General features: G+C 48.7%; 1 protein-coding gene across 1 annotated transcript; it reads right to left on the bottom strand.

The window, feature by feature from the left end:
* DOK5 (docking protein 5) lies at nucleotides 1–22,859 on the bottom strand. The gene is made up of 8 exons (XM_063404202.1): nucleotides 22,693–22,859; nucleotides 13,494–13,601; nucleotides 8,355–8,469; nucleotides 8,141–8,260; nucleotides 7,256–7,445; nucleotides 5,121–5,256; nucleotides 2,091–2,211; nucleotides 1–608 (listed from the first exon to the last, which is right to left on the bottom strand). Exons 1-8 carry the CDS (start codon nucleotides 22,756–22,758, stop codon nucleotides 541–543), a joined length of 924 nt encoding a protein of 307 aa, XP_063260272.1. The 5' UTR covers nucleotides 22,759–22,859; the 3' UTR covers nucleotides 1–540.
* Nucleotides 22,860–27,175: the final 4,316 nt, after the last annotated feature.

Here is a 27,175-nt window from a genome sequence, read left to right as displayed (position 1 = left end):
TTTTATTTTCAATGTTTACAGAGATGGAAATAAATACAAGAAAGAGGAGATTCTTTTAAAATAAATCAATCCAGTCTTCAAACAGGAAAAAATTGTGTCCAAGAGCTGCTTCAAACTGGTCACCATCCCAGAGATGAGGAGCAGGGTAACAATAATGGGAATAACTAAAGATAAGCATTGCCACAAGCCAGGGTGACAGGGCAGTGTCAGGAGACAAAACAACCACAGCACAGCAGGAGTCTCACGTATTTACAGGGTACCTATCATACAAAACCAGTGGGAGGTGTTTGGGGAGGGATCTCCTCTGTGCAGCTGTAAATACAAAAGAATCACCCGAGGGTTTGGTGGTTTGGTTCCTCTCCCCAGGATCCACAGAAGAGTTTCTGCTTTTGGCAAAGTTTAAAAAAATCCTTTGTACTGCAGGAATTTTCTGTCCAAGCTGAACTTCTGTGCACGTCCAGCCGTGGTTGGCATCACCACTGTCACCCCCGGGGGCTGCTCAGAGGACAAAGAATTTGTACAGTTAAATCCTCCTGGATTTTATCGATGCTCTGACCTGTAGGCTGGGAAAGTGTCCGTGCGCTGGAGCTTCACCGGGCTGGACACATCTTAGAGATGGAAAAAACAGAACAACCCCAGTTAATCACAGGCACCCCAGTCAGTGATTAACACACAGATTCATTAATTAAATCTAACCCTGCCAAATCTGCTGCTCCAGCTCAGAAATACCATGCAGATTTTCTTTACCGCTTCCTTCAGGACAGAAACTTGTACAAAGCAAATTAATTTTTTTTTCCAAAGTTCTGACTCGCATTTAAAATGCAAAAATGCTCTTTTATATCCTTTTTTCCCAGTCTAACAAGCAAGGGGCTTTTTCTAAATATAAACCACGTTGTTATTTGTGGTTATTTGTACCTGTGCAGTCTGGGTGAATTTATCTCAGTGCTGAATTACTGATTTAATGAAGGGCTCTGCAGGGCCACCGGCAGCTCCTCTTCCCGTGCCCTCACCATGGAGCAGCTCTGAGCCCTCACCCTCCATCCCTCCATCCCTGCTCTGGTGGAGCTTTCCGTGTGCTGCCTGCCCCCTCTAGTGTCGGAAAGAAAGACCTGGGAAAAACAGCTCCTTTAAGGATTTTTTTCTTTTTTTTAATTTTGTTTTGTTTTGTTTTTGGTTTTTTTGGGTTTTTTTCCCGGTTGTGCTCTTTAATCCTGAACACAAACACAGCTCCACGGTGCTGACTTCAGCCCAGCTCCTCCGAGGTCTGAGCATCTCCTGCTCCGGGAGCAATTCTTCCTCGAGTCTGAAGACTGGAGTGCCACCCTCTGGGCAGTGGCAGGTGTGACACACCTGTCCCCAGCGAGCAGGGCAGCAGTGCAGGCTCACTGCCACCCCTGGGCAGTGGCAGGGTGTGACAGGGCAGTGCCCCAGGCTCAGTGCCACCCCAGGGTGGTGGTAGGGTGTGACACAGTGTGCAGGGTAGTGCCCCAAGCTCAGTGCCACCCCTGGGCAGGGTGTGACAGGGCAGTGCCCCAAGCTCAGTGCCACCCCCGGGCAGGGTGTGACACGCTGTGCAGAGCAGCAGTTCAGGCTCAGTGCCACCCCGCACAGTGGCAGGGTGTGACACACTGCACAGGGCAGTGTCCCAGGCTCAGTGCCACCCCGGGCAGGGTGTGACACATCCCTGTCCCCAGTGAGCAGGGCAGTGTCCCAGGCTCGGTGCCACCCTGGGCAGTGCCAGGTGTGACAAGGAAGTGCCCCAGGCCCAGTGCCACCCCAGGCTCAGTGCCACCCCCAGGCAGTGCCAGGTGTGACAGGGCAGTGCCCCAGGCTCAGTGCCACCCCGGGCAGGGTGTGACACACCCCTGTCCCCAGTGAGTAGGGCAGTCCCCCAGGCTCAGTGCCACCCCAGGCTCAGTGCCACCCCCAGGCTCAGTGCCAGGTGTGACAGGGCAGTCCCCCAGGCTCAGTGCCACCTCAGGCTCGGTGCCACCCCAGGCTCAGTGCCAGGTGTGACAGGGCAGTCCCCCAGGCCCAGTGTCCCCCCAGTCTCGTTGCCCCCCCAGCCCCGGTGCCAGCCGTGTCCTTACCTGCGGGCGCGGGCAGGTGTCCGGTGCTGCGCTGCCGGGGGATGTGGTGCCAGTAGGCGCTGCGGGGCAGGGGCACCACGGTGCCCAGCGACGCCGCCCGCTCGCTCCTCCTCAGCTGCAGCTGCAGGGCAGGACACAGGGCACTGTTGGACACAGACACCTCCAAACCACGCCCGGGCACGGGAGAGACCCTCCCGGAGCTCCCAGTGCACCCCCAGCCTCGGGACAGGGACAATGAGCCACAGCAACAGCCCGGGTCTGGCCAGCACAGCCCCAATTCCCTGTGTTATTGGCTTTGTGAAACTTCCTGGCCAGTAGCAGGTTGTTAATGGCTTACAGGCATCTGCATAAATCAATTAAAACTGCACTTGTGTCAGATTGTCCCTTTATCTGACCCAGAGATGGGGCAACCGAGAGGTGTTTAAAAATTTTTGTGCCATTTCCAGTCTCATGTGAAGGGTGAAGCAGCACAGATGTTACAATTCACACCATCACAATCAAAACCCAAACTATTTCCTAATTACAATCCATTAGAAATGTTTCTTAGCCTATCAGCTTTTGCCACACAATGCTGTTAATGCCTTAAAGCCAATCATCTAAAATTACCCACTCGTGGGTCCCACTACAACACATCTTTCATAGTTCTATTTTCACATTTGTATGTTCCATATATTCATCTTTCATAGTTCTATTTTCATATTTATATGTTCGATATATCCATCTTTCATAGCTCTATTTACCTACTGATATGTGCCATACATGCATCTTTCATAGTTCTGTTTCTCTAAAGTATCTAGTCTATTTGCAAGGCCGTCATTTGAAACTTGTTTCTAGTTCCATTTCTCTTTTAACATTATCTGTCCTATTCCATGAAGTTTTATATTTCTTGCTATTCAGAAACTTTTTATCCTCTTCCATAAACAAAGCACACAGCCTCTTTATTAGGCTTTTATCTTGCCTGACATATTTTTCTGCTTGCTAAGGCCTACCCCTACACAGCACAGAAACACAGTTTTATTATTGCATTTTATTATTTTATTACTTGTTCCTGTATCTGTCTCTGCACAGCTCTGAGAGTTTTCTGCTTTTTCTGTTTCCCACAGCCAGGGACAGCCTGTGGCAGTGGGGCAGCACCAGCACGGCAGAAAGCTGGCACTGCAGGGTCTGTAAAATTGGATTTAAGGTTGTGGTGCGACACAGAGTTGGTGAAAAAGCTTTTCTAGGGGTTGTGCAGCTGCTGCCTGTTGAACTCTGCCTCTGGTGAGTCTGGGAGTGCTTGGAAGGTGGAGATTTTACATCATCTCTCAGAGATGTTATTCCACAAATGCAAGGCAAACACGGAATTGCCTGTAAACCTGTCCACTGTCCTGCTTTGTGAAAATGAAATTGTTCTCTCAACAGGTTCCCCCATCACTTCTGGCCCTGCTGGGCTACAAATGTTAGTGAAGTTGTGCTGATGGTTAATTTTAATCTGCTTAATTTAGGCGCTGCTGAGCGCTCGTCTCATCCGTCCATCTGTCTCCACTGAAGATAAATTTAGATATTTCTGAACAAGAACTCCCATCATTAACGAGAGCTGAGAGGTTCTTGGTTTTAAAGGAAAAAGTCAAACCAGCAAAGATGGTTTAGAGGACATTTTGCTGGGAAAGGGCAGCAGTGCTGGCTGCAGGGGAGCTCCTCTCACAATTCTGGAAAATCAGAGTCCAGCTCCTCCAGGGAGCCTCGGATTGCTCCCAAACCCTCCCCGGGGCACAGACTCTGCTCAGCACGTGGAAAAGTGAGCAGGATTCAAAATTCAATCAAACAGATTGGTGAGAAACGCTTCCAAACAAACTCAGGATGCTGATTAATTACAGGAAATTAGTGAGACTGTGCACTGACAGGAGCTGATTCACACTTATTGATAACTTTGCACCCACAAAAACCGAGGAGAGTGTCCTTGTTGTTTTTATCCTGGAACAGGAACTCCAGTTATCCATATTGCCCTAAATTTTATAATCAAGCAGAATTTAATCACAATATTATTATTATTGTTATTATTATTGTCATTATTATTGTTACTATTGTTGTTATTACTGTTGTTATTATTGTCATTATTGTTATTGTTATTATTGTAATGATGGCTATGATAATAATAGATAATGACAATTATACTCATAATTATCATTATGATAATAATAAATTATAATGAAAAGTATACTGATAATAATAATAGATATTTTCATTATACTGCTAACAATGATTACTACAATAATAAATGATAACGATAGTTATACTGATAACGGTGATTAGGATAACAATAATAAGTGATAATTGTAATTATACTGATGAGGGTGATTATGATAATAACAATAAAAAATAAAGGTAATTCTACTGATAATGATGATTACGGTAACGATAATAACTGATAATGATACTTCTAGTGATAATGATGATTATAATAATGATAATAATGATAATGACAATGGTAATTAAAATAATAATGATAACGATGATGATGACAACGATGATGATGATGATAATGATAATGTTGATAATGATGACAATGATGACGATAATGATAATAATGATAATGATGATGACAATGATGATGATAATGATAATGATGATAATGATGACAATGATGACGATAATGATAATAATGATAATGATGATGACAATGATGATGATATGATGATTATGATAATGATGATAATGATGATGACAATGATGACAATAATGATAATGATGATTATGATAATGATGACAATGATGACGATAATGATAATAATGATAATGATGATGACAATGATGATGATAATGATGATGATAATGATAATGATGATAATGATGATGACAGTGATGACGATAATGATAATGATGATTATGATAATGATGACAATGATGACGATAATGATAATAATGATAATGGCGATGACGATGATGATGATAATGATGATAATAATAAACAATAATAATAATAACGATCCCCCGAAGCAGCCCAGCCCTGGCCCCCGCCCCGTGCCCGCCCCAGCGCGGGCAGCTCCTCACCACGGCGTCCTTGGCGCCCTGCAGCAGGCGCTGGTGCTGCTCGGCGATGGCCAGCGCCGCCGAGTGAACCTTCTGGTAGATGGCCTCCCCCTCCCTGGTCTGGAAGATGAAGAGCCCTTCTCCCGTCTCACACATCCTGCGAGAGAGAGCACAGGGCAGCCAGGGGCAGGGGAAGCTTCCAGAAAAACCTCCCCGTGCTGCTCTGGGAGCGCTCCTGCACGCAAGGGGGGTGAGGAGGAGCAGAGGGATTCATTCCCACCTCCCTGCTGCTGCCTCAGCCTGCAAATGGAACTGGGATCATTCCAGTGAGGAGGATCAAACCCACGTCAAAGAGCATCTTCATCTGGGCCAGTTACGCCCACAAAAGCCCACTCCCACAAGGGTGAGTACATTCTGTACGTTTTAGGAAATGAACATAATTAATAAAAAGCCCCAATTAGGTGGACAATGCTGATGCAATCCCCTCCAGGTCAAGCTTCCTTCTCTGGAGTCCCCCCTTGGCACTGGCTGCACTTTGTCCATGAAATGTATCTTAAAAAATTCTTCTTAACTTTGGTCCCCAGGAAGAACCAAGATAGCCTGGTACCCTTGGGGCTTGGAGCTCTGGAATTTTTGTGTTTCTACCTAGGGAAAGGCCACGGAAAATTCCTGGGAAAAGCAGCCATGAACACAACAGGCTACAGAGCTACAAATAGATGTGCCAAGAGTACAGAGAACACAGAAAAGAAAAAAGGCAAAACCCAGAGGGCGTCATTGCTGCCTCTTGGCAGCCCTGGTGCCACTCACTGCTCCAGGCCGTGTTTGGGTTACTCCCTCCAAACAGACCCTGCTGCTCCTTCACGAGTGCAAAAGCTCTGGAGAGTTCCTGCACAAGACCCAGATTTTTTATATTTAGGCTCTCTCTGGAATCTGTGCCAGGCAGGATTAATTTGTCTTCCCCTTTTGGAGTTTTAATGAGTTCTGCAGACTTCTGTCTTCCCCTTGAAACAATAAATACAAATTTTATCTGGGCTTTTTGGGGGTCTATACTTGTTTCAGCATTTTAACTGTGGTTTATATTTGTTTCAGAATTTTAATGGGGTTTTATTTGGTGGTTCATAGTCTCAATATTTTAATTATTTGGGGGTTTTTTGAAGCAATGGGTCCAGACTGGCCTTTGGCTTAAGATCAGCTCCCTTATTGTCACCTGAGGGGTGTTTGAAAAGATTTTTATTCCATTTCCAGCCTCATGAGAAGGGTGGGACAGCACAGATGTTACAATTCACACAATCACAATCAGAAACCAAACTATTTCCTAATTACAATCCATTGTAAGTGTTTCTTGGCCTTTCAGCTTTTGCCACACCATGCTGCCAACGCTTCTAAGCCAATCATCCATTAAAATACCCCTTGTGAGTCCTGCTACAATGCATCTTTCACAGTTCTATTTTCATATTTACATGTCCCATATATTCACCTTTCACAGTTCTATTTTCATATTTACATGTTCCATATATTCATCTTTCACAGTTCTGTTTCTCCAAGTCTGTTTCAGGCCATCCTTTGGAACTGACCCCCAAGAGAACACTGCACTGACCTGAGGCCGTGGAACAGGACCCCAAAATTGGGTGACAGCGCTGGGATTGTGGGGTTTGGATAGAAGTGTGTGACATCACAGGGTGGAAAACTCAGAGTTTAAGGGTTCAGAACAGAGTAATATATATAAAGCAAGGTGGAGGATTTAGGGCAGAGGCCAGTCCTCCTTTTTCACCTTCTTCTCCATGGCTCTGGGTGATATTTTGTAATTGAACAGAAAAATCCACACTGTGGGCCACGGGTGGCTGGTTATTGGGTTAAAAGTAAAAATAATTCAGGTGCCATTTCATGATTGGACAGTTTATCCTTAAAAGGCCTTGCAGAGAGAGAGCTAAGGCTCCATTTTCAGTTTGTTAGCAGAAGTGCTGCAGCACTCACAGCTTGTAAAACGAGGATTAACAAACATCTCAGTCCGAACATGAGATACCACCTCGAGCATTTAATCCCGGCCCTGGCAGAAAAGAAGATAAAACACAACCCCACATCTTCTGCTTGGAAACCCTCTGGAAAAGGTGCAAGCAGCCCCAGGAGGGCAAAGCAGGAGCACTCCCTGCACCTACCTGCCCGCCTCGAAGGTGAACCAGGCCGGGTCCCGCCCGTAGCGCCGCAGGGCACTTAGCGGCCAGGAGACGAGTTTGACTCTGGGATTGTGGATGTCCCAAAGACAGATATTCTCAAATGTTATCTGCAAGGTACATTCCCCATGCACATCTAAATTAGGGGATGGCATCAAATACACATTGAATCTCTCTGGGAGAAAAACAAAAGGTTAGTCTAAAATTCCCTGCCCAGCACATGTGCAAGACAATCAAGGAATTTCCTATTTTCCATCTCTATTTCCACTGTTATTTCCACTATTCATTCCCACACAAAGAATTCCTTCCTGTAACTCTGTGAACCCCACGGTTTGGGGCAGTCAAATGCTGCACCCAAAGGGCATCAAATATTTGTGTGTGCACTCAGAGGCTGAGGAGAGGTGCACCAGCACAATCCTGGTGTTTGCAAACAGCTCATAAAGTTGTGTGTGCATAAATCCATTGTTCGTGCAGGTAATGAGCTCATTTGCACAGGAAAGTGCAGTAGCCACGGGCTCAGGTTTTGCATGTAATTACTGTTATTTATTATTCTTTTACAAAGCCTCAGTCGCTGACATCTCACCAAAAAGCCACACAACAAATAGCTCCCCTCTCCAAGAGCAACTAACTCATCTGAGAAAGGGAAGTGCTACCCCCAAATAATTCTAGATAACTTATTTATTATCTCTGGTAGCAACCAAAAGCCAAAAATGAACCCCCAAACAACCAAAACCAACCCCCCCAAAAACAGCAAAGAGGGCTTGAAAAAAGAGTTTAGCTCCCCTTTATTTCCAATATCCATAACGTACGGTCTAAAAGGCTTGAAAATAATGCAATTAAGAATTCAAAAGTCAATATTTCTGTACCTACCACTCTGCTCCCTCTCTACTCCAGATGCCAACAAGTCAGGCTCTCCAAGGCTAATGTCATTAATTCGTGTTCCCAGGCACTCCATCTGCAGCACCTTGCACCACTCATCTGCCTCAAGTTCTGTACAAATGCCCAGAAAATCTGCGTGTAGGTACAAAATATTCACAATTTCACAGCTCTGAGGTTTCCTAAGGAGCGTGGCCGTTTCACCCACCTGAGTCACAGGCAAAGGTTCTGGAGGTGTCATCACTGAAATAAATTCCCACTGCGTGCTTCTTGGTGCTTTTCGGCAGCCTCGAGACATTCTTCACGTTATTGAGCTCCGTGACCTGGAAAAGCACAATTTGGGGTTTTAACAATTTTGGGGGAGCTTGGGAAGAGATCTGTCCATGCTTGGCTCGGGCAGGGGCAGGAGAGAAGGGAGAAGAGGGAGAAGGAGGTGAGCAGCACCAGCAGGCTCTGAACCTCTGCGATGGCTCTGGAGGAGCTGCAGCCGTGCCAGGAACTATCAGAAATGAGACTGGGGAGACAGATCTGGGTGGACAGAGCAGGCAGGGCAGAAGACTCACCCTTTAGTTTATTTTAATATTATATATCTGTGGCAAGGTGACCATGGATTGGAGAATGGTATCCCCACCTCTCCACCACATTGGTCAAGGAGGCTCATTCAACGTCCCCTTCTCCTGGAGAAGGAATTCATGACATTGCCAATGTTTACAAAACATGGTCCTGTGTTTACATTCACCAGCGTGAGAAACTGCACATTTCTCCTTTAATATGAACGCTCGGCAAACCAGGAAAATTCATGGCAACAAGGAACCACCTGGAAAATGCCAAGGAAAATTCCATTTTCCCCTGGGAGACGCAGCAGCCACGGCCTCCAGCTCTCTCAGCCCTACAAGGCATCAGTGTGACACCATCCTCAGGGAGTTCCAGCCACGGGAAAGGTGGAACTGAGGCTCCCCCCAGCCTGGGCAATGTTCACACCACGGGCAAGACCAGCCTGGTGCAGCAGAACCACAGAGAGGGGGAAATCTAAAGGATTCACCCACGTGGAGTTCCAGCACTCCCAGCTCCAGCACAGAGGAAAAAACAGTTCTTTTATACTTTTTTCTTTTTTTTTTTTTTTTTTTGAGGAGAAGTTGAGGATTTGTTAGAATGGTCCACTCCTAAAAAAAGCAAAAATAAAATCGCAGTCCTCGTTATCAGAAAGTGTTTTGGTGTTAAAGATTCAGAAACGCAGATTTCTGTTGTTTGGCTGCCAAACAATGATTGGGAAAATAGCTTTTGCACCCCCAAAAAATATAAAATTTGGTATTAGCTTGTACACAGCTGTAACAAATACATAACACAGTGATTTTATTTTTCTAACACGAACCTTTCACCCTCACAACCCATGAGCTCCGAGATTTGGCTGAGGAGGAATTCTTTACTTAAATTACTCACACTTCCAGACAAGACCCTGGAAAAGCTTTTCCTGCTGTGAAGGGGAGGAACAAAGAGCAGTTCATGGATAACATCTCCCCAAAATAAAAACAAATCACAGAGCCCGTGTCCAGAGGCTCATTCCGGGGGCAGCAGCAGGAGGATGTAATGGAAGGAGCGTCCCGTGGGGAGCACACAAACCTTCAGCAGAGCTGCCAAATTTAGAACTCAGCTTTTCCCAGCCTCCAGGTTGAAGATTTTGTGAAGAGTCAAAACTGAGACTTGTTAATTTGGCTTAATTTTGCACGAGGTTTTGGGTTTTTTTCCCTCTCTTCCAGGAATGCTGTGACGGGAGCAGATCCCCCACTGCCCACCCGACCCCAGCTCACAAACCTGTCAGGAATTCCCTGGGGCAAGGCAGCCCCAGCACAAACTGCCCAGCTCCACTGCAGGAGATTTCTCTCAGGCACCAAGAAAGGATTCGAATGCAAGGGGAAATAAAATCAGATTTTTCCCCATTCAGGACAGCAACCACCTTGACATTTAGGCTGAGCACATTTGCATTTCCTGCAAGGGAAACTGCAGATTACCCAAGAATTGTCTCTTATATATTGCTAATTAACTTCTCTTCTCTTCTCTTCTCTTCTCTTCTCTTCTCTTCTCTTCTCTTCTCTTCTCTTCTCTTCTCTTCTCTTCTCTTCTCTTCTCTTCTCTTCTCTTCTCTTCTCTTCTCTTCTCTTCTCTTCTCTTCTCTTCTCTTCTCTTCTCTTCTCTTCTCTTCTCTTCTCTTCTCTTCTCTTCTCTTCTCTTCTCTTCTCTTCTCTTCTCTTCTCTTCTCTTCTCTTCTCTTCTCTTCTCTTCTCTTCTCTCCTCGAATCTCCTCTCCTCAAATCTCCTCAAATCTCCTCAAATCTCCTCAAATCTCCTCGAATCTCCTCGAATCTCCTCGAATCTCCTCGAATCTCCTCCCCTCCTCAAATATTCCACAAGCCCCCTGGGCAGAATTTTAGTGGAGACACCAGAACCCCCTGAAAAGTTCCTTCAGTTCTCTCCCAGCCCTGACGCCTCACCCCAGCTAGGCTGCATTATTTAATTCCATTATTAGCTGAGTGATAGCAATCATTAAAGAAATGTGCAACAGCTCCTCCTCAGCAGAGCGCTCAGACCTGAAACATTTCATTTGCTACCGATACAGTTTTGCCTGGAAAACAATTACAAGTTCCACAATCCAATTTTCCGAAGGGATTATTCCATAACCAGACAGAAAAGGCTGTTTTAAATGACTTCTGCTGTTTCAAGATTAAAACAATCGGATTAAAGCTCAGAACCCCTCCAGGGCTCGGTGTGTTCCTGTCAGCAGGACACAATCACTTCAGGTTTTATTGCAATATTAAGGAATATTGGAATATTAAGGATTCTTCTGGCACATCACAAAGTCAAAAGAAATAAGAATTTCTTCCTTCCTCCAGTATTAGTTTGTTCAAGAATGTGGCAATTGGTGGTTGCTTATTTACGTTTAACAAGTGAAAATCAGTCCTGAAAAAGCAACTCTGTGCAGATTTTGTAGCCTGGATCCTAATTATTTTATTATTTTCCCTCCCTTGTGGGACCAAAGGAATTAAGTGGGCAATTTGCTTTGTGCATGCAAATTCCCAGTTCACTCCCTCAGCTGCAGATGCCTGTTCTCACGTGACCTTTATTTTAGGGCACTGTGACCTTTCCACTTTTTTAAAAAATAGAGCAAGATTAGATTAGAAAGGGTTTAAAGGTTAATATTAGACAAAAGAAAAAAATGAAGTGTTTATTTCTGTTTTGCACTTCCAGCGGTGAGGATGTCCAAACTCAGGCTCTGTGCAGAGCAGCAGACAAGGACAAATCCAAATTCAAACTAATGGGACTCTCCAAAATAACAGAAGCACCTCCAGGACAGGGCTGGGGACCCAAAATTCAGGTGGGGAGAGAAAGGAGCTGCACTCCCAGCCCCAGGGACTGGTGCCACCACGGTGCCACCACGGTGCCACCACGGTGCCACCACCCCCAGGGCCCTGCCAGCCCCTCTGCACCAACAAACCAAGAAACTCCTGCACCTTAATCCATCCCAGAACAAAGGGAAAGGCTCAGAAGGAAACACCTGAGTGAGGGAGGCAGGTGAGAAATGAGCTCCATCCACCCCTCCCTTCCCACCCTCTGGGGGTCTGGGATGGATTAAAGCTCTCCCCAGCCCTGGGGCTGAGTGAGGGCTCCTCAGGAGATTTCAGAATCACTCCAGAGCCCAGGCAGGAGTTCATTCTAAGGGAAAAAAAAATCTTAATTCTTTTGGCTTTGTGATGTGCCAGTAGAATCCTGAATATTCCAATAAAACCTGCGTCCTGCTGGCAGGGCACTGCTGGAACCCTGGGGATGTGCAGGGGAGGTTCTGCTCCCACCTGGACCTTGGATTTATTGGCACAGGCTCATGGCACACTTGACACCTTCACAGGGGTTTGTTTTGGGGTTTCTTTTTCAGGATTAACTTCTCCTGCCCACGAGTGACAGCGCAGAATTGTCACAGCTCAGAGCTGAGACTGCAACTCTGGATCACCCCAGAGCTCTGCACGGGGGCTTGAGCACCAAAATCCCAACATTTTCATAAATAACAGCACCAGAATTTTCATCAGTAAAAAGCAGGTGGAAAGCAGTGAGTGTTGAAGACGCTGCCACATTTTTTGTTGGGTGTTTTTATCAATAATTAACTGTGATTTTCATAAGAATCATTCAACTACAGCTAATACAGAGCAGCAGCCCCTATTCAATACCTTTTCTTTTCCAGCAGCTCGTTTTTAATACTCTCAGAAGCTCCATCATTCACCACATTTAAATTTCACACATTTACAAGGCTTATTTTAAAAAAAACACCTGATTTTCATCCACCTGTGCTCTTTATAAACGAGCACATTTTGCCCAGAAATGCCATTTAATATTCATTAGCTGCCTCTCAGTGATATTGTTAAAAATAAAGGAGACCTGTCAGTTTGGAGAGCTGATGGCTCCAAACCAGCCTCACCCAACATCCCTGCCTGACAATGTTCTCAACATCCAAATCAACCCCGGAAAATCAAAATTTTCCCATTTTTCATCAGCCAGAGCCACCCCTGGGAGTGTCCAAGGCCTGGCTTGGAGCAGCCTGGGATGGGGGAAGGTGTCCCCAAGGTGGAATTGGGGATTTTTGAGGTTCTGTCCACAGGATTGGCAAAATTCTGCTAAAACCCACCCAGGATCTGTGTGTGAGTTCCCAGTGACTGACTCTGGGCTTTGACCATCACTCATTCCTGTCAAATCAGCCACTGGGGAAATCCAGAAATCAAATTTACAGCAGAACCAATGGCTGGAAATGAAGTAACTGTTAAGGAGAGATGTTTGCTACAAAGAACATTTATTTTGCCTCTACTTCACTGAAGGAAAGCACACACAAAAGTTTAGGAACTTAAGGGTTAAAAAAAATTCAATTTTCAGGGTAACTAATACAAAAAACTTAAATTATTTATTTTATATATTTATATATTTATATATATTTATATTGTATTTATATTTATATATTTATTTATTGTATATATGTATATATGTATATATGTATATATGTATATATGTATATATGTATATATGTATATATGTATATATGTATATATTTTGTATTGTATTTGTATTTGTATTTGTATTTATATTTATATTTATATTTATATTTATATTTATATTTATATTTATATTTATATTTATATTTATATTTATATTTATATTTATATTTATATTTATATTTATATTTATATTTATATTTATATTTATTTATATGTGACAATATTTTATTCTTGGTACTACATTAAGATTTTTTTCTTGCTATTACACCAATTATCTTATAACCAGCAATAAAATCTGTGCAAACCTCGTGCCTTACCTTGTGGTAGCACCTGAAGTAGGCAGCTCGTTCATCTGAGAACTTCTCCAGCCTCTTGGGGCCCTTGCTTGAAGCTTTTTTGAACACCAGCCAGCACCTCTGGTAAATCTGGGGGCACAAAAGAATAAACGTGGCACCTCCCCTGGCCTGGCTGTCCCCAGCACTCACAGAGAGGTTAAACCCCAGCTCAGCTCTGGACTTGCAGAATTTGGGAGAGAACACAGGCCCAGGCTGTGGGGAGCTCCACTCCACTGCAGCAGAAATTGTGGGGTGTGAGGTGACCCTCTGTGCACTCTGTGAAGCAGGAACTGAATTCCTGACAGTGAAAAAAGCAGATTATTTCAGATTATTTCATCTGCAGAGCCCAGGACCACCCTGTCCCTTTGCTCCCAGGGTCAAACTGAATTTAAATCCGAGCTGTTTGGAGGCTCTGTGGTTTTAAAGCCACTTTTCCAACTCTCCAGCCCCTGCCACCGCTGGCAGATTTTTTATCCTCCTGGTGCTGTGGCCACAGCTCCCCTTGAGCTCAGAGAATTCCCAGCCTCGCCAACTGCTCCCAGCCCACACCCCAGCAGCAGCTCCACAGGAACACCTGCAGCTTCCAAATAAATCAAAAGTGCCACCAGAATCAGTGGGACTCCAAAAGCAAAACAACGAGAAAAAACACTCAGGCTGTCAGCACAAATTCAGTGATCACAGCAGCTCCCAAAGGAACACCAGCTCCATCCTCTGACCCCTGACAGGCCAAAAAAGTCTTTCTGTCCATGAAAAGTAGCTGTAACTCCCTTGCTGAACCCAAAAAAGGTTCCTAACTGAGTGGTTGTACTTTTTTCCAGCAGTTTTTAGCTGTTTCTCCCAGATTTATCATTTCCCCCAGCCTATCTCACATACAGACCCCCACACTCATGTGCCTGCAGGAGCATTTAGGTCATGGCCAGGCTGCTCCTGTGCCAGGCACCAGCTGAAACTGGATTTTTTTTTCCTTTTTTTTTAAGGATTATTTTCCCATTTCCCCCCACTTTTCCCACTCAGCCTCTTCTGTTAAATGCAAGGCTTTGAATTGAATCAGAAATCACTGACCACAGTGACAGCTCATACCAAAGCCACAATTTAAATATGCACTCATTATTTTTGTTCAGGTACCAATCTAAAAAAACATCTGAAAACAGCCAAAAATTGAGAAATTGGAGGGGGGAAGGTTATTTTTCAGCTCCTGAGGCAGGGGGGCTAAAATGGCTGTTTTAAAAACTGAGACAAGTGGCTTCCACCCCACTCCAGGAAAGCAGAGAGATTTTACTGCTAAACCCAACGATCCCAGCCCTGTTTGTTATTTCAGAGGTCACAAACAGCAGCACAAAGTCTCATCTGGCAAATTCCTCCTCCCAGAACAGGTGAACCTCCAGGGGAAGCTGCCCTGGTTTATTCCTCTGTTGTGTTTTTCTGCACTTTGCCCTAAACCAAAGAATTCCAGTGAGCTGCATTCACAGGGACGCTGAACCTGCTGAAAAATAAACACAAACTTTGCCTTTTTTCCAAAGCAGGAGCTGCAAGTTCCCTCCTGCAGCTTGGGATCCCTTCCAGAAGCCCTGGGATATTGCCAGGAATTTGCCTTTTGTGACTCTGCTAACCTCTAGGAACAGAAAAAACAGTAAAGGCACCGCACAGTGCTCCAGAAATTCCTCGCTCTCTTCTGAAATTTGTCTTTTTTTTTTTTCTTTTCTAGGAAAAAGATGCTGCCCCTTTGCCCGAGGCTGGCAGGGAGCTCACACCCTGAAGGTGCAGAGGGAAAATCATTTGAGTGTTTTGTTGGACTTTGGTTGGGAGTCTCCCATGGGCTGCAATTCCAGGTCCAAGGTCCTGGCAATGCTGTGATTTTTTTTTTTTCTGTTGAATTAGGGGAACAGCCCAACACTGACTTAAGGAAACCCTGAATAAAACAAGGATTCCAGAGCCAATATTTCCCGTGTGGAATTCCCTTCTGCAGAGGCTCCTGCAGCCCTCCTGCCCTCTCCAGGCTGCTCTCCTCCTCAGCTCCAATGCACAAACCCAGGTATGAACTCCTCACGTCCCAGCTGTGTAATTAAAGACAGAGTTCAGGAGTTTATTCACATTTAGGAAGATCCAAACTCCAGAAATGGTATTTAAAATGTCTATAAAAGCTTTCCTCTGCTCCGTTTAACAGGCGAGAGCCACTTGTATTTTACAGGCACCGTGCCAGGGGTGTGCCACTCGATGGGATGAGTTAACTCAGAACATCAGCAAACTCCCCTCACCCTCCTGGAGACATTCACTGGGAATTTTCCTTCGCCAAACACAGAGAATCCATGGATGGCTCCCCAGACAAACAACACTTGGCAAATAAAGGGCCAATTTAACCTCCTACACTGCCATTACTGAGGGGAAATACCACTCATTTCACCCCACTGATCTTCTGAATCGAAACAAGTGACATTATTATCAGTAAAACAACAAAAAAACACCCACCAATATTCATTGCAACAGCCTGAACTCTCACTGGTATTTCTGACAGCACTTGATGAAGTCGGACAAAAAGATAATGGAGCAGTCCATCATCTTCCATGGCATTCCTGGAGCTACACCAACACCAAATTGAGATGTCAGCCCCAAATTAAGATGTCAGTCTCAGGAGCAGCCCTTGCATCTGTTACTTTCTTTCAAGGGTTTCCACAGGCACTGTAAAATGTTATTTATCCCTGATCTCACGCCGGGGCAATGCCCACGCACAGCAGCAGGAAAATTTCCTTCCCACTGGGAAAGGAACTGATGATGGAAGGGCAGCAGAACCACCCAGGAGCCAATTTCACCTGTTTATGGTCAGGTTTCCTTTCTCTTTCTCTGCCTGTACAATCATCCCTGGCAGGGCTGGGGCTGTCACCTCCAGAAATCCCAGATTTTTCTACCAAAGGAAGAGCAAACGGGGAAAAGAGAGCCAGGATCCACAAGCAGCAGGTCAGGGAAGTGTTTGGGATAAAGGGAAAAGGGTCAGATCTGCTTTAAACTTGTCACAATAAAACATCTTTAGAGCAGGATAGCAAAAGGGTGAGAGGCACTTGTTCAGGAGCCAGTTCAGTCCATGAGAACGTTTGGAATTGTTTCACTTCACAAACTAAGCCCATCTTCCACAGCAGAACACAGAAGGTAATTTACCTGAAAACGGGCTGGAAAGCACAAAAAAAGCCATTCCTCCCCCTAAAATGGGGCAGCACCAGAACAAGAGCTGCACACTCCAAATCACGACCTGTAGAATCTTTTGGGGGAAAATCAGGAATATTTCTGAGCATTGCCCTCTTTGGATTCTGGTGGGGTTCTCTGGGAACAAATGAAGCCCCTGACCTCTCCATGCCCTTCCCACAAGTCAAACACTGAAAGAAACAAAATATAATTCCCCCATGGGAGCTGCAAATCTTCCTTTTCCCTCCTCCAGAGCTGTCACAGGGGTGACACAAGGTGACAGCACCAAATGCCAAACACCTCTCCCAGCCCAGCCCCAGGACACCGCCCTGGGCTCATCCCACGGACCCTGTGCCCCACAGAACCCACGGGGGGCTTGCCCCAGTGCCCAGAGGGAGCTGCTGGAGCCCTGCCTGGCATTTTCTGGGATCCCTCCCCTCACCAGCTCAGGGAAAACGCCCCAACTTCCCAAGGAATGTTCTGGATCCCATCGCTGCTGCCGCTGACGAGCTCCAAGCAATGAGAAATCTTAATATCTGTGAATACATTCCAACACCTTATCTAGCAGCTCGCTAGAACTCTGAATTTCCAGTGGGGTTAATATCCTGCAGGTTGAAGCTGGTGCCTGAGAAATCTGTTCAGTTTTTCCCTGGCTCCAACTTCCAGACTGAGAGGAGCTGCATAGGTGAACAGAGTTTTATTAATAAAGCTGCTTCAAATGGAGATACAGACAACTTTTCCCTTCTCCTTCCCCCTTCCCCCAGCCTTACATCATTCCTCTTCCCAGTTTTCACAGCTCAGGCTCTCAAATCCCCACATTAACTTGCTGGCACATGTATTCAGGCACCCAATCTCCCCCACCATATGGTTCCAGTCCTGCAGATTGTCTCTCCCCCACTCTCCCTCTCCTCCCACTGGGTTTCACAGAAGCAGAGCTGTGCAGAACTTGTCAAAGTACGTGTCACTGGCAACGTGCAGCACCAGGCTCCTCAATGGAGCTGCCACAGGACTCAGTTTAGTTAAAACCAAGCACAGCAAACCCTGAGCGCTCGAATCTCTCTGCAGCTTTCCCCAATCGAAACGTTTCTGCTGGAGTGGACAAGTCCTGAGCTTTGTGCAGGAGCTTCTCCAAAGCTGTAAGCACGAGCCAGGAGTTCTCCCACCTGAAACGAGGGTGTGCAGCCAGCACTGGGGCTCTGCTCCCCGAGGAACAACCCTCAGGACAAAATCCCTGGATTTTCCCAGTTCCAGGTGGCCACTGTGGGACAGGGAACTTCTCACCCAACCCTCAATTAAACCCTGCAAGGCTTTACACCCTCCTCCTTCCAGGTGAAGTTTAACATTGCCAGCAAATCACCAATCAAAGCGAAGCAGGCAGCCCAGAACACTGCGGTTTTCACCGAGTTTTTAAATCAGTCCAGAAACACTTGAGCACTGCTGACACGGCTCCAGCATTTCCCAGGAACAAACAGCTGGCTGCAAAGCTGTGCAGCCCCAGCTCCCTGCCCTCCCCAGCTGAACTCCTGCAGATCCAGCAGGGGCTGCCCAGGGGTGCCCCAGCTCAGCATGTGACACCCCTGACACCACATTCCTTCCCCCTGATGCCATGAAGATGTTTTGGGCCGCTCGGGCCCTTCAAGCACAGAAACCTGACCCGCTCAGATCCCATTTCTGTCCTCAAGGAGGGTCACACTAAAGAGGGACAGTGCCAGCGCTGCAGTCCCAGCAGGGACAGCTCCCACAGGAGCTCAGGAGTGGACACACGAGGGGGAAGCTCAGCTCCAGCAGGGAGTGAGACCCAAGTGTGAGACTGTGCCTTGGGTGGCAAATGCAAGATGGATTCTATTCCCAACCTGTTGAAGAGGAGTTTTTCTTTATCTCATAACTCCGGGGAGGAGGGGTGGGTGTGTTCTGTCAATGGGCAGCTGTTAAACCAGCTGTGGCAGTGTTCTTTATCCCTTCCAGGACCCATCCTCCCTGCAGGGGATCTCTGCTGTCCATGGGCAGCTGTTAAACCCAGCTGGGGCAGGGTTCTTTATCCCTTCCAGGACCCATCCTCCCTCCAGGGGATCTCTGCTGTCCAGGGGCCATCGAGGCTCCCTGCAGGGCTGATCCAATTCCATCATCCATGGGAGATGCTGCACCCAGGGGAGGAGCCCAGCATTCCCACCTGGATAAACCCTGGCATTCAGAGCCCAGCACAGCCTGTGTGCTCTGCATTCCCACCTGGATAAACCCTGGCATTCAGAGCCCAGCACAGCCTGTGTGCACTGCATTCCCACCTGGATAAACCCTGGCATTCAGAGCCCAGCACAGCCTGTGTGCACTGCATTCCCACCTGGATAAACCCTGGCATTCAGAGCCCAGCACAGCCTGTGTGCTCTGCATTCCCACCTGGATAAACCCTGGCATTCAGAGCCCAGCACAGCCTGTGTGCTCTGCATTCCCACCTGGATAAACCCTGGCATTCAGAGCCCAGCACAGCCTATGTGCACTGCATTCCCACTTGGATAAACCCTGGCATTCAGAGCCCAGCACAGCCTGTGTGCTCTGCATTCCCAGAGGAAGGCTGGACCCTCCTACAGGATCATCTCTGCTCCAACAGAGCCACATCTGGCATTGCAGGAGGATTTATTTGCACTGCTCCCAGCACCCAGACCAACAAGGTGTCAGGCTGTGCCCAAACACAGCTCCTGGTGGTGTGGGACAGAACCCTCCTCCCCTAAAAAAGCTGATTTTTTTCCTGGTTTCAGAACCTCTGGGAGGCTGTGCCCAAAACACAGCTCCTGGTGGTCTGGGACAGAACCCTCCTCCCCAAATAAGCTGATTTTTCCTGTTTCCAGGACCTCTGGGAGGCTGTGCCCTGTCAGCAGTTTCCCAGCACGCAGCCTCCTGTGTGTCCCTGCTGAGGACACACAGACCCCACCTTTGGCTGGGGGAATTCTCCTCCTCCCTGTAAGGATGGAAAGAGCCGGGCAGAGTGAGCTTTCTCCTGAATACATTTGGCTCTGCAGAAGACACATGTGATACAAATGTTGCTATGGAAACTATTCTATTAAATAATATTCAATTAAACCCGCACGTTTCAAGCGCGCAGGAAGAGTTCGGGTGCAAAACTAATTAGCCTAAATTCAATTTTGGAATTACAAAGTAGGGCCCTCCAGAATGGTCACGTTCCTTTTGGAAGAGGTTTGGATTTGAGCAAGCTGCTCCTCTGCACTCCTTCCATTCCAAACGTGGCACCTGCACCCCAGTTACTCAGGAGAGTCATTTCTGGAGGTAATTTGTGGCTCCAAGCTCTGCTCCCAGTTCCCTTGGAGATGGAATTACCACAGCATTGACATTAGAGAGTCAAAGGCAGGAGCTGCACTCAGCCTGGAGAGACAATGCTGCGATTACAGCTGTGCCACCAGAACAAGGGAATGGATTTCAGCGACTCCCACTCACATCCTGCCACACAGGAGCGCTCAGATCCCTCTCAGCTGAACAGCCATCCTACACGGGCTGCAGCAGTCCTTCCTCACGTTTGCACAGCATGGGAAAGTTGTCTGAAAGTTACTGTTTTATACTCTAAAGTATTTTTTTTCCCCTTTCCAGCTCCTGGGTGTCCCACAGCCCTGCACAAAAACAACCTGCTGGCACAAATCCTTCCCCTCTGAAGGAGCCAAGCTCACACCAGCCACGGAGTGAGACTGAATTCAGGCTCCTGCCCAAGGCAGGGGCTCAGCCAGCTCCAGCTGCAGGTGTCACATCACAGCTGCAGCGGGAGGAAGGCACACCAAGGAGCAGGGACAGGCTCCAGCCCAGCCTGCAGAGCGCTCAGGCTGATCACAGTTACCATTTCTGCCTGGCTGCTGCAGATCGGGGCACCGGGCTGTGGGCAGCTCACAGGAAATGCTACGGGAAGAATCTGCAGCCACATCTGCTCCCGAGTCGTGGGCCAGGCTGGAACTGCCAGGAGAGAAAAGCCTTGCTGCTGGTGAGGCTGGAAACTGCCAGGAGAGAACAGCCTTGCTGCTGGTCAGGCTGGAAACTGCCAGGAGAGAAAAGCCTTGCTGCTGGTCAGGCTGGGCATTGCCAACAAACGGAGCAGGGCTTGACCAGGGCAGAACCAGAGCCAAAGCAGGGGCTTGACCAGAGCCAAAGCAGGGCAGAATCAGGGCCAAAGCAGGGCAGAACCAGGGCCAAAGCAGGGCAGAACCAAGGCCAAAGCAGGGCAGAACCAGAGCCAAAGCAGGGCAGAATCAGGGCCAAAGCAGGGCAGAACCAGGGCCAAAGCAGGGCAGCAGCAGAGCCAAAGCAGGATTTGACCAGAGCCAAAGCAGGGCAGCAGCAGAGCCAAAGCAGGGGCAGCACCAGATGATGCCAGCACCTCCCCGGGGCCCTCCCCAGCTCGGGAATGCTGTCAGGACAGAAAAATCAGAGCTGGGGGCAGCTTGGGGTTTATCCTCAGCCACAGCAAACCTCTGGGACCCAGCCTGGGCTCCTTCACAAGAGCACTTTGCATCCCCCCTTCTGCACTTCCCAGCCACTGCCAACGATACAAACCTTTGGAACTGGAACAAAAACCAAACATTTCACTTTTGTTCCATTTCCATGGACTCGCTGTCACTCTCCATTTCTCTGTTTTTGCGTTCAGCTGTCACATGCACATCTCCTAAGAGGGCATCCAACATTTCCTCACCGGCAGCACCCTCAGAGTAGTCTGGGAATCTTCAATAAAGGCAAGGCACCAGCACCGACAGCATTTACAACTATTGTAGAGTTAGCTCAGCCTTATTCACGCTGAAGGTTCATTGAACTTCACTGTTACAGCACGGAAAAATGTATCATAGTTTAATCTTACTCATGCATTATGCCAGAGCAAACTGAGCATGGATAGATATTCAGTAATCAGACTGAATCACGGCACACCAATTGTGCCAAATTTACTACAAGTGCTCTGCGAATGACAATCCCTCAAAATGTCACAGAATCTCGTGGTTTTACAGAATGAGCTGTGCCTGTGAGTGCAGGGATGAGAAATCCAGGATGGAAGATCTGCAGTGCTTCCCTGTTTCCAGAGCAGCCAGGGAGAAGCAAGTCCCCAAAACTCTGGAGAAGTCACTGCCCATGGGTACAGCAAGAGAAGGGAACTGGAATTGCAGTGAGGCAGCAAAAGCTTTCAGAGGACCACAGACACTGCCCCAAAACAAATTCTGGATTGCCAACCCAACCATTTTTAACAAACACAAGCAATCAGTTCCTTTCCTCTGAGGAGAGGCAGGCACACCAATGAAAAGGTTTCATGTACCCAAAGCCCCCTCCCGGTGCATCCCCCCGAGCCAGGCTCAGCCGGGACACGGAGCCCTCCAGTCCCATCCCCTGCCGGCCCAGGGGAGCCCCTGCACCGCAGGAACAGCCCGGAATTCCAGAGCTCATTCCAGCCCGGGAGCTGCGGGAACTGCCCTGCCACTCCCGGCACATCCAGCGCCCGCAGCCGGGACCGGGAACGCGCCACGGCAGCCGAACAACCTGAAAATAACCCGAATATTGAACCAGCGGCTAAAGGGGGCTGCGTGGATGTTCAACTCAAGCGGCTCCAAAAGCCCCGACCCGTGGCACGCAGGAGCCCGGGGCCGGGCTGGCAGCGATGGGCGGCTCCGGGGCGCTCCGCTCAGCCCTGCCCGGCCCCCGAGCCCCAGCCCGGGCACAGCCCCCGCCAGCGCCCGGTCCCGCCCGGAGCAGCGCCCGGAGCCAAGGGCAGGGACGGGAGCTGGAGCGGGGCAGCATCCCCGGCTCCCGACGGCAGAGGGAGGAGAAAATAAATACACACCAGCACACCTATGTGTGATATGTATTCAATATATATTCAGGCGCCTTCATTCCTCTCTCCTCATCTTTCTGGAAAAAAAGACCGAGCTCGGTTTGCGAAAAGAAGACAAAGGAGTGGCGGGGGGAAAAAAAATTAAAAAAATAAATAAACAGCAAAATGCCGAGGCTCGGGCAGGCGCCCCCGGGCACTCACCCCCAGCCGCCGGCTCCGGATGCGCACGTAGCCCTGCTTCACGATGTCGTTGAAATTGGAAGCCATCCTCGCCCGGGACAGGCGGCGGAGGCGCCGCTCAGCCCGCCCGCATGGCCGAGCAGCGCCGGAGCCGCGCCCCGGCACGGACTGCACCGCCCCGGGAGGGACAGAACTGGGAGGGAGGGACAGCACGGGAGGGAGGGACAGCACCGGGAGGGAGGGACAGCACCGCCCCGGTAAGGACAGCACCGCCCCGGTAAGGACAGCACCGCCCCGGTAAGATCAGCGCCGCCCCGGGAGGGACAGCACCGGGAGGGAGGGACAGCACCGCCCGGTAAGGACAGCACCGCCCCGGGAGGGACCGCACCTCCCACCGCACCGCTCCTCCGAACCACCCGCACCGCCCCGGGTGGGACCGCAGCGCCCCCGGAGCGACCCCGGGGGGATCCGCACTGCCCCGCACAGCTCCGCACCGCCCTCTGGAGAGACTCGCAGCACTCCGAACCCCCCCACTGATCGATCCGCACCACTCCGGGAGTGATCCACACCGCTCATGTGAACGATCCGCACCGCCCCGGAGCGCTCCGCTCCCCCCGCACCGCCCCGAGCGCCCCGGGCAGAGCCGCCCGCACTCCCCGTGCGACCCCCGCCCGCTCCATCCCCGCACCCGCACCGCGCTCCCGCCGCCGTGCCTCGGCCGGAGCGCCCTGGCCGGCCCCACCGAGCTGTTCCGTGGGTTTCCCACCCGAGTGGCTTTCCCAGAAAGTCTCCGGGATGCCTGAAATTGAGGCGGGACTCCCCGGAGTGTCCTCCGGTAACCCGAGCTGCTCCCCGCGGCCGTGCCTCCCGCCGGGGGAATGGCTCTGCAGCCCGAGCTGGGGTTTTAACCGCGATGTGTGTTTGCGGTGAGGACAGACCCTGCCTGGCACCGGGCCCCGCGGTTCCCTCTGCGGCTCCAAGGTCTCCTGTTCCAAGAACGCTTCCAAGCGCTCCAGAGACGCAGGAGAGGGGCTCCGGTGGCTCCGCACGGGTCCCCGGCAGTGCCAGGCTGTAAATAGCGTGTCCTGGAAAGGGGCACTGCTCATCCCTGCGTGCCAGCCTGGAACAGGCACCGGCAGCCCGAGGAGGCCAGGCAGGCACCTCGGGGATCACCCTGGTGTGGAAATGACACACGGGACAGGAAAAACGGCACAGCAGGGAACAGCAGGGACAGCAGCACCCAGCTGGGCTCTGGTGCCCATCCCTGTTTAGGTCACAGAATCAAAGCAGCGTTTAGGGTGGGAAATATCATCGAGGCTAATTGCAGCTCTGATCAAAGTGCCCCAGCCTGGTTTGGAGGAGCGGCTCCCTCGTTTCGGGCAGGCAGGAGTGATGTGGGTGCTTGCAGCCCTTGCTCCGAGAGGTGATGGTGCTTTTGGAAATGTTAATTGATGGAGTGTGGAGTGGATCTCGGAGGGCTCTCCAGCTGAAGGGCTGATTCACCGGGCACAGAGGAGGCAGGGCTGCAGTCCTCACTGGGGCATTTCGCACTTCCCGCTCCTCTTCACGGAGCTTTTTTACAGAATGCATAAAATAAACCAGCTTCAGCCAGGAACAGCAGAACCTTCCACCCCCTGTGCACCAAAACACGCCAGAAATTAGAGGAATATTCTGGGATAAATCCAGAGTATGACCTTGAGGCCACCAGGCTGATCAGAGGGATGAAGCATCTCCTAAAAGGAAAGGCTGAGAGAGCTGAGATGGTTCACCCTGAGAGGAGAAGCTTTGGGGTGAGCTCACTTGCAGGGCCTGAAGGAGCTGCAGGAGAGATGGAGAGAGACAACTTCCAAGGGATGGAGGGACAGGACACGGGATGGCTGCAAACTGCCAGAGAGGAGGTTTAGATGGGATATTGGGAATAAATCCTTCCCTGGGAGGGTGGGCAGGCCCTGGCACAGGTGCCCAGAGCAGCTGTGGCTGTCCCTGCATCCCTGGCAGTGCCCAAGGCCAGGCTGGACAGGGCTGGAGCAGCCTGGGACAGTGGGAGGTGTCCCTGCCCCTCAGGGGTGTCACAGGATGAGTTTTAGGATCCCTCCCAGCCCAAACCATGAAATCCACACACAGCAGCTGCACATGGCAAAGCCCAGGCTGCAGAATCACCAAGAAATGCACTTCTGTTCCCTCCTCATGCTGGAAGCATCGAGTGAGCTCTAAACCCAGGATTAAAAAATAACAACAATCAACAACCCCAGAGAGGCCTGGTTGGGTTTCAAAGACATTTGGAGCAGGGAAGAAACGGCGGAGCCTCTTTGGATGGCTTTTCAACAAGTTTAGACGTTTCTTCTAATCCCTGGCAGGACCTGTAAACACTCACTGCTGCTTTCATCAGCCACTGGCACATTCCTGCAGGTAAACACATCCCTGGCAGCTGGGCTAAGCCAAGGTGGATTTAAGCCTGTGCTTATTCTTTGATGAATTCGGATATTAGAGGCCACTTACATCTTCCCTTTGAACAGCATAAATCCCTTACGCACGCCACGGTTCAAAGAGAAAATGCACTTTAATTCCCACCTGGGCAATGCATTCCAAGAATGTGCCAGAAAAGCTCATTGTTCAGGTTTTCCAGTCGCTGCTGTCTCCAGAAAAAACCACCTTGTTTCCCACTTTTTAATCTGGAAATGCGGGCCCTGGTTGGTTGGACAGGAATCCTTTCCTTTCCCTGGGGTGTGCTGGCCATTAGCCCTCACCACAAGGAAATGCATCTCTGTGTTTATCTTCATCCACATTCCAAACTGTCCAAACCCTCTTTAATGAGCTGTCACTGAAATTCTTTTCCTTTTAATGCCAATATTATTGCTGTTATTTCTCGGGAAGATAAGAGCCAAGGGTCACTTTGAAGCACCAGCCTGTTGTTAATAATTTAAGTGGATTATTGTTATATTTTAATCTCATCCAAACTCTCATTGTGCTGCCCTACAATGAGCTTGTTGCTTTTAGCAGTTTATCCTGAATTTATCCTGAATTTATTTCTTTCAGAATGCAGAGATTTGATTTAATTTTCCTCATAACTGTGGCTTGCTCTCCTCTGGTGCAAATGCTGGATCCACAGTGTAAAACTGCTCAGAAATTCCTTCCCCACCCACGTGTGATGGTGCTAATGAATTGTGAGTGAATGAATTCTGTTGAAATGAAGATTTCTCAGGTACTTTTCCCTCTCCTCCTGTGCATATTTCCTTGCACATCACCCACAGTCTGTTCCTGAGGCTCAGGCAATGTCCAGCTCTGCCAGGCCTCAGGCTGAGCCGTTCTGGTTTGGGTCAGAATTTAGGACACCTCCCTAAAACTGGGCACTAATTCCAGCATTCCCCAGTGCAGTGAGGGCAGCACCCTTGGTTAAAACATCTTCATTCCCCCCAGGGATTTTTAAATACACCAGGTAGAGGTTTGCATGAGGGAAACGCACACAGAATTACTATGCAGATGTCAGTCAGTGCCAAAACATGAAAATTCATGAGACTGAGCATTTAACTTATAAAAATCCCCCATCCTAGCAGCAGGAAGGCAGCGAGCTCGTGGTGCAGCCAGCAGGGAAGAGCCTGCCAGCAGGAACCGCTGATAATCAATATTTAATGACAATAAATAATCAATTAACCGGGCTGCACATGGCAGGATTCATCCCAGGAATTCTGCTTTGTGCAGAGCAAGGCAGAGAGAGAGAGGGGAGGGGGAAATGCAGCATTCCACTGGAAACTCTGCTCTGCTGGGATATTTTGTCCCTAACAAAACCCCTGGCAGCACAGGGGATGCCCAGGTGGGAATAAATGAATGTGAATGTGCCAGGGAATGCAGGGGACCAGCGCTGGGACGGGAACCTGGCTGCAAGTACACAAAATTATTACATAATATACATAACATTACTATTTAAATAAAGAATTTACCATTGTCATCCTGCAAGGAAAGCAGAAAAATTTCAGCTGAAACCCAACTGCTCAAGTGTTTCACTTGAAAATTCAAGTAGAAGCTCCTTTTCTTTACATCACAAATTTAACCCCGAGCTGTTTCTAAATTAGGCTTCAATGCACACATTTGTAGATATTCCAATACCAGTTGATTCCAGTGGAATTTCTTACCTGTTGTTTTGCCCTAAATGCTCATTCCTGAGCTCACATCGAGCTAATTTGATGTCTGTGTTAACAGAAGAGCTGCAAGGCAAATCCTTCTCCTGCCTCGGTGCAGCTCTGAGCGTTTATTGCTGCACGACTCCAGAGAAAATTTATGCTTGGAATGTTGGGTTTCGATCATTTTATTGCTGCTAAATGAGTTGGGGAAAAGGAGATATTCTAAATATAGCCCTTGCAGATGGCATTTGGAAAAGACACCAAGGAGTGTCAGTTTAGGAGGCAGTTTGTTATTTGGTGCTGCCTGAGGAGCAGTGGATTTGGGGGCTGGGTTTTCCATTCCCTTGGGCAGGGTTAAAGTTGCTCGAGCATTTGGGCACCTGAAT

This window comes from Prinia subflava, chromosome 8 (genome assembly GCF_021018805.1).
Source record: "Prinia subflava isolate CZ2003 ecotype Zambia chromosome 8, Cam_Psub_1.2, whole genome shotgun sequence".
NCBI classification, from domain to species: Eukaryota; Metazoa; Chordata; class Aves; order Passeriformes; family Cisticolidae; genus Prinia; species Prinia subflava.
Note: the sequence above shows the minus strand (reverse complement) of the source record. Positions and strands in the feature narration are given on the sequence as shown.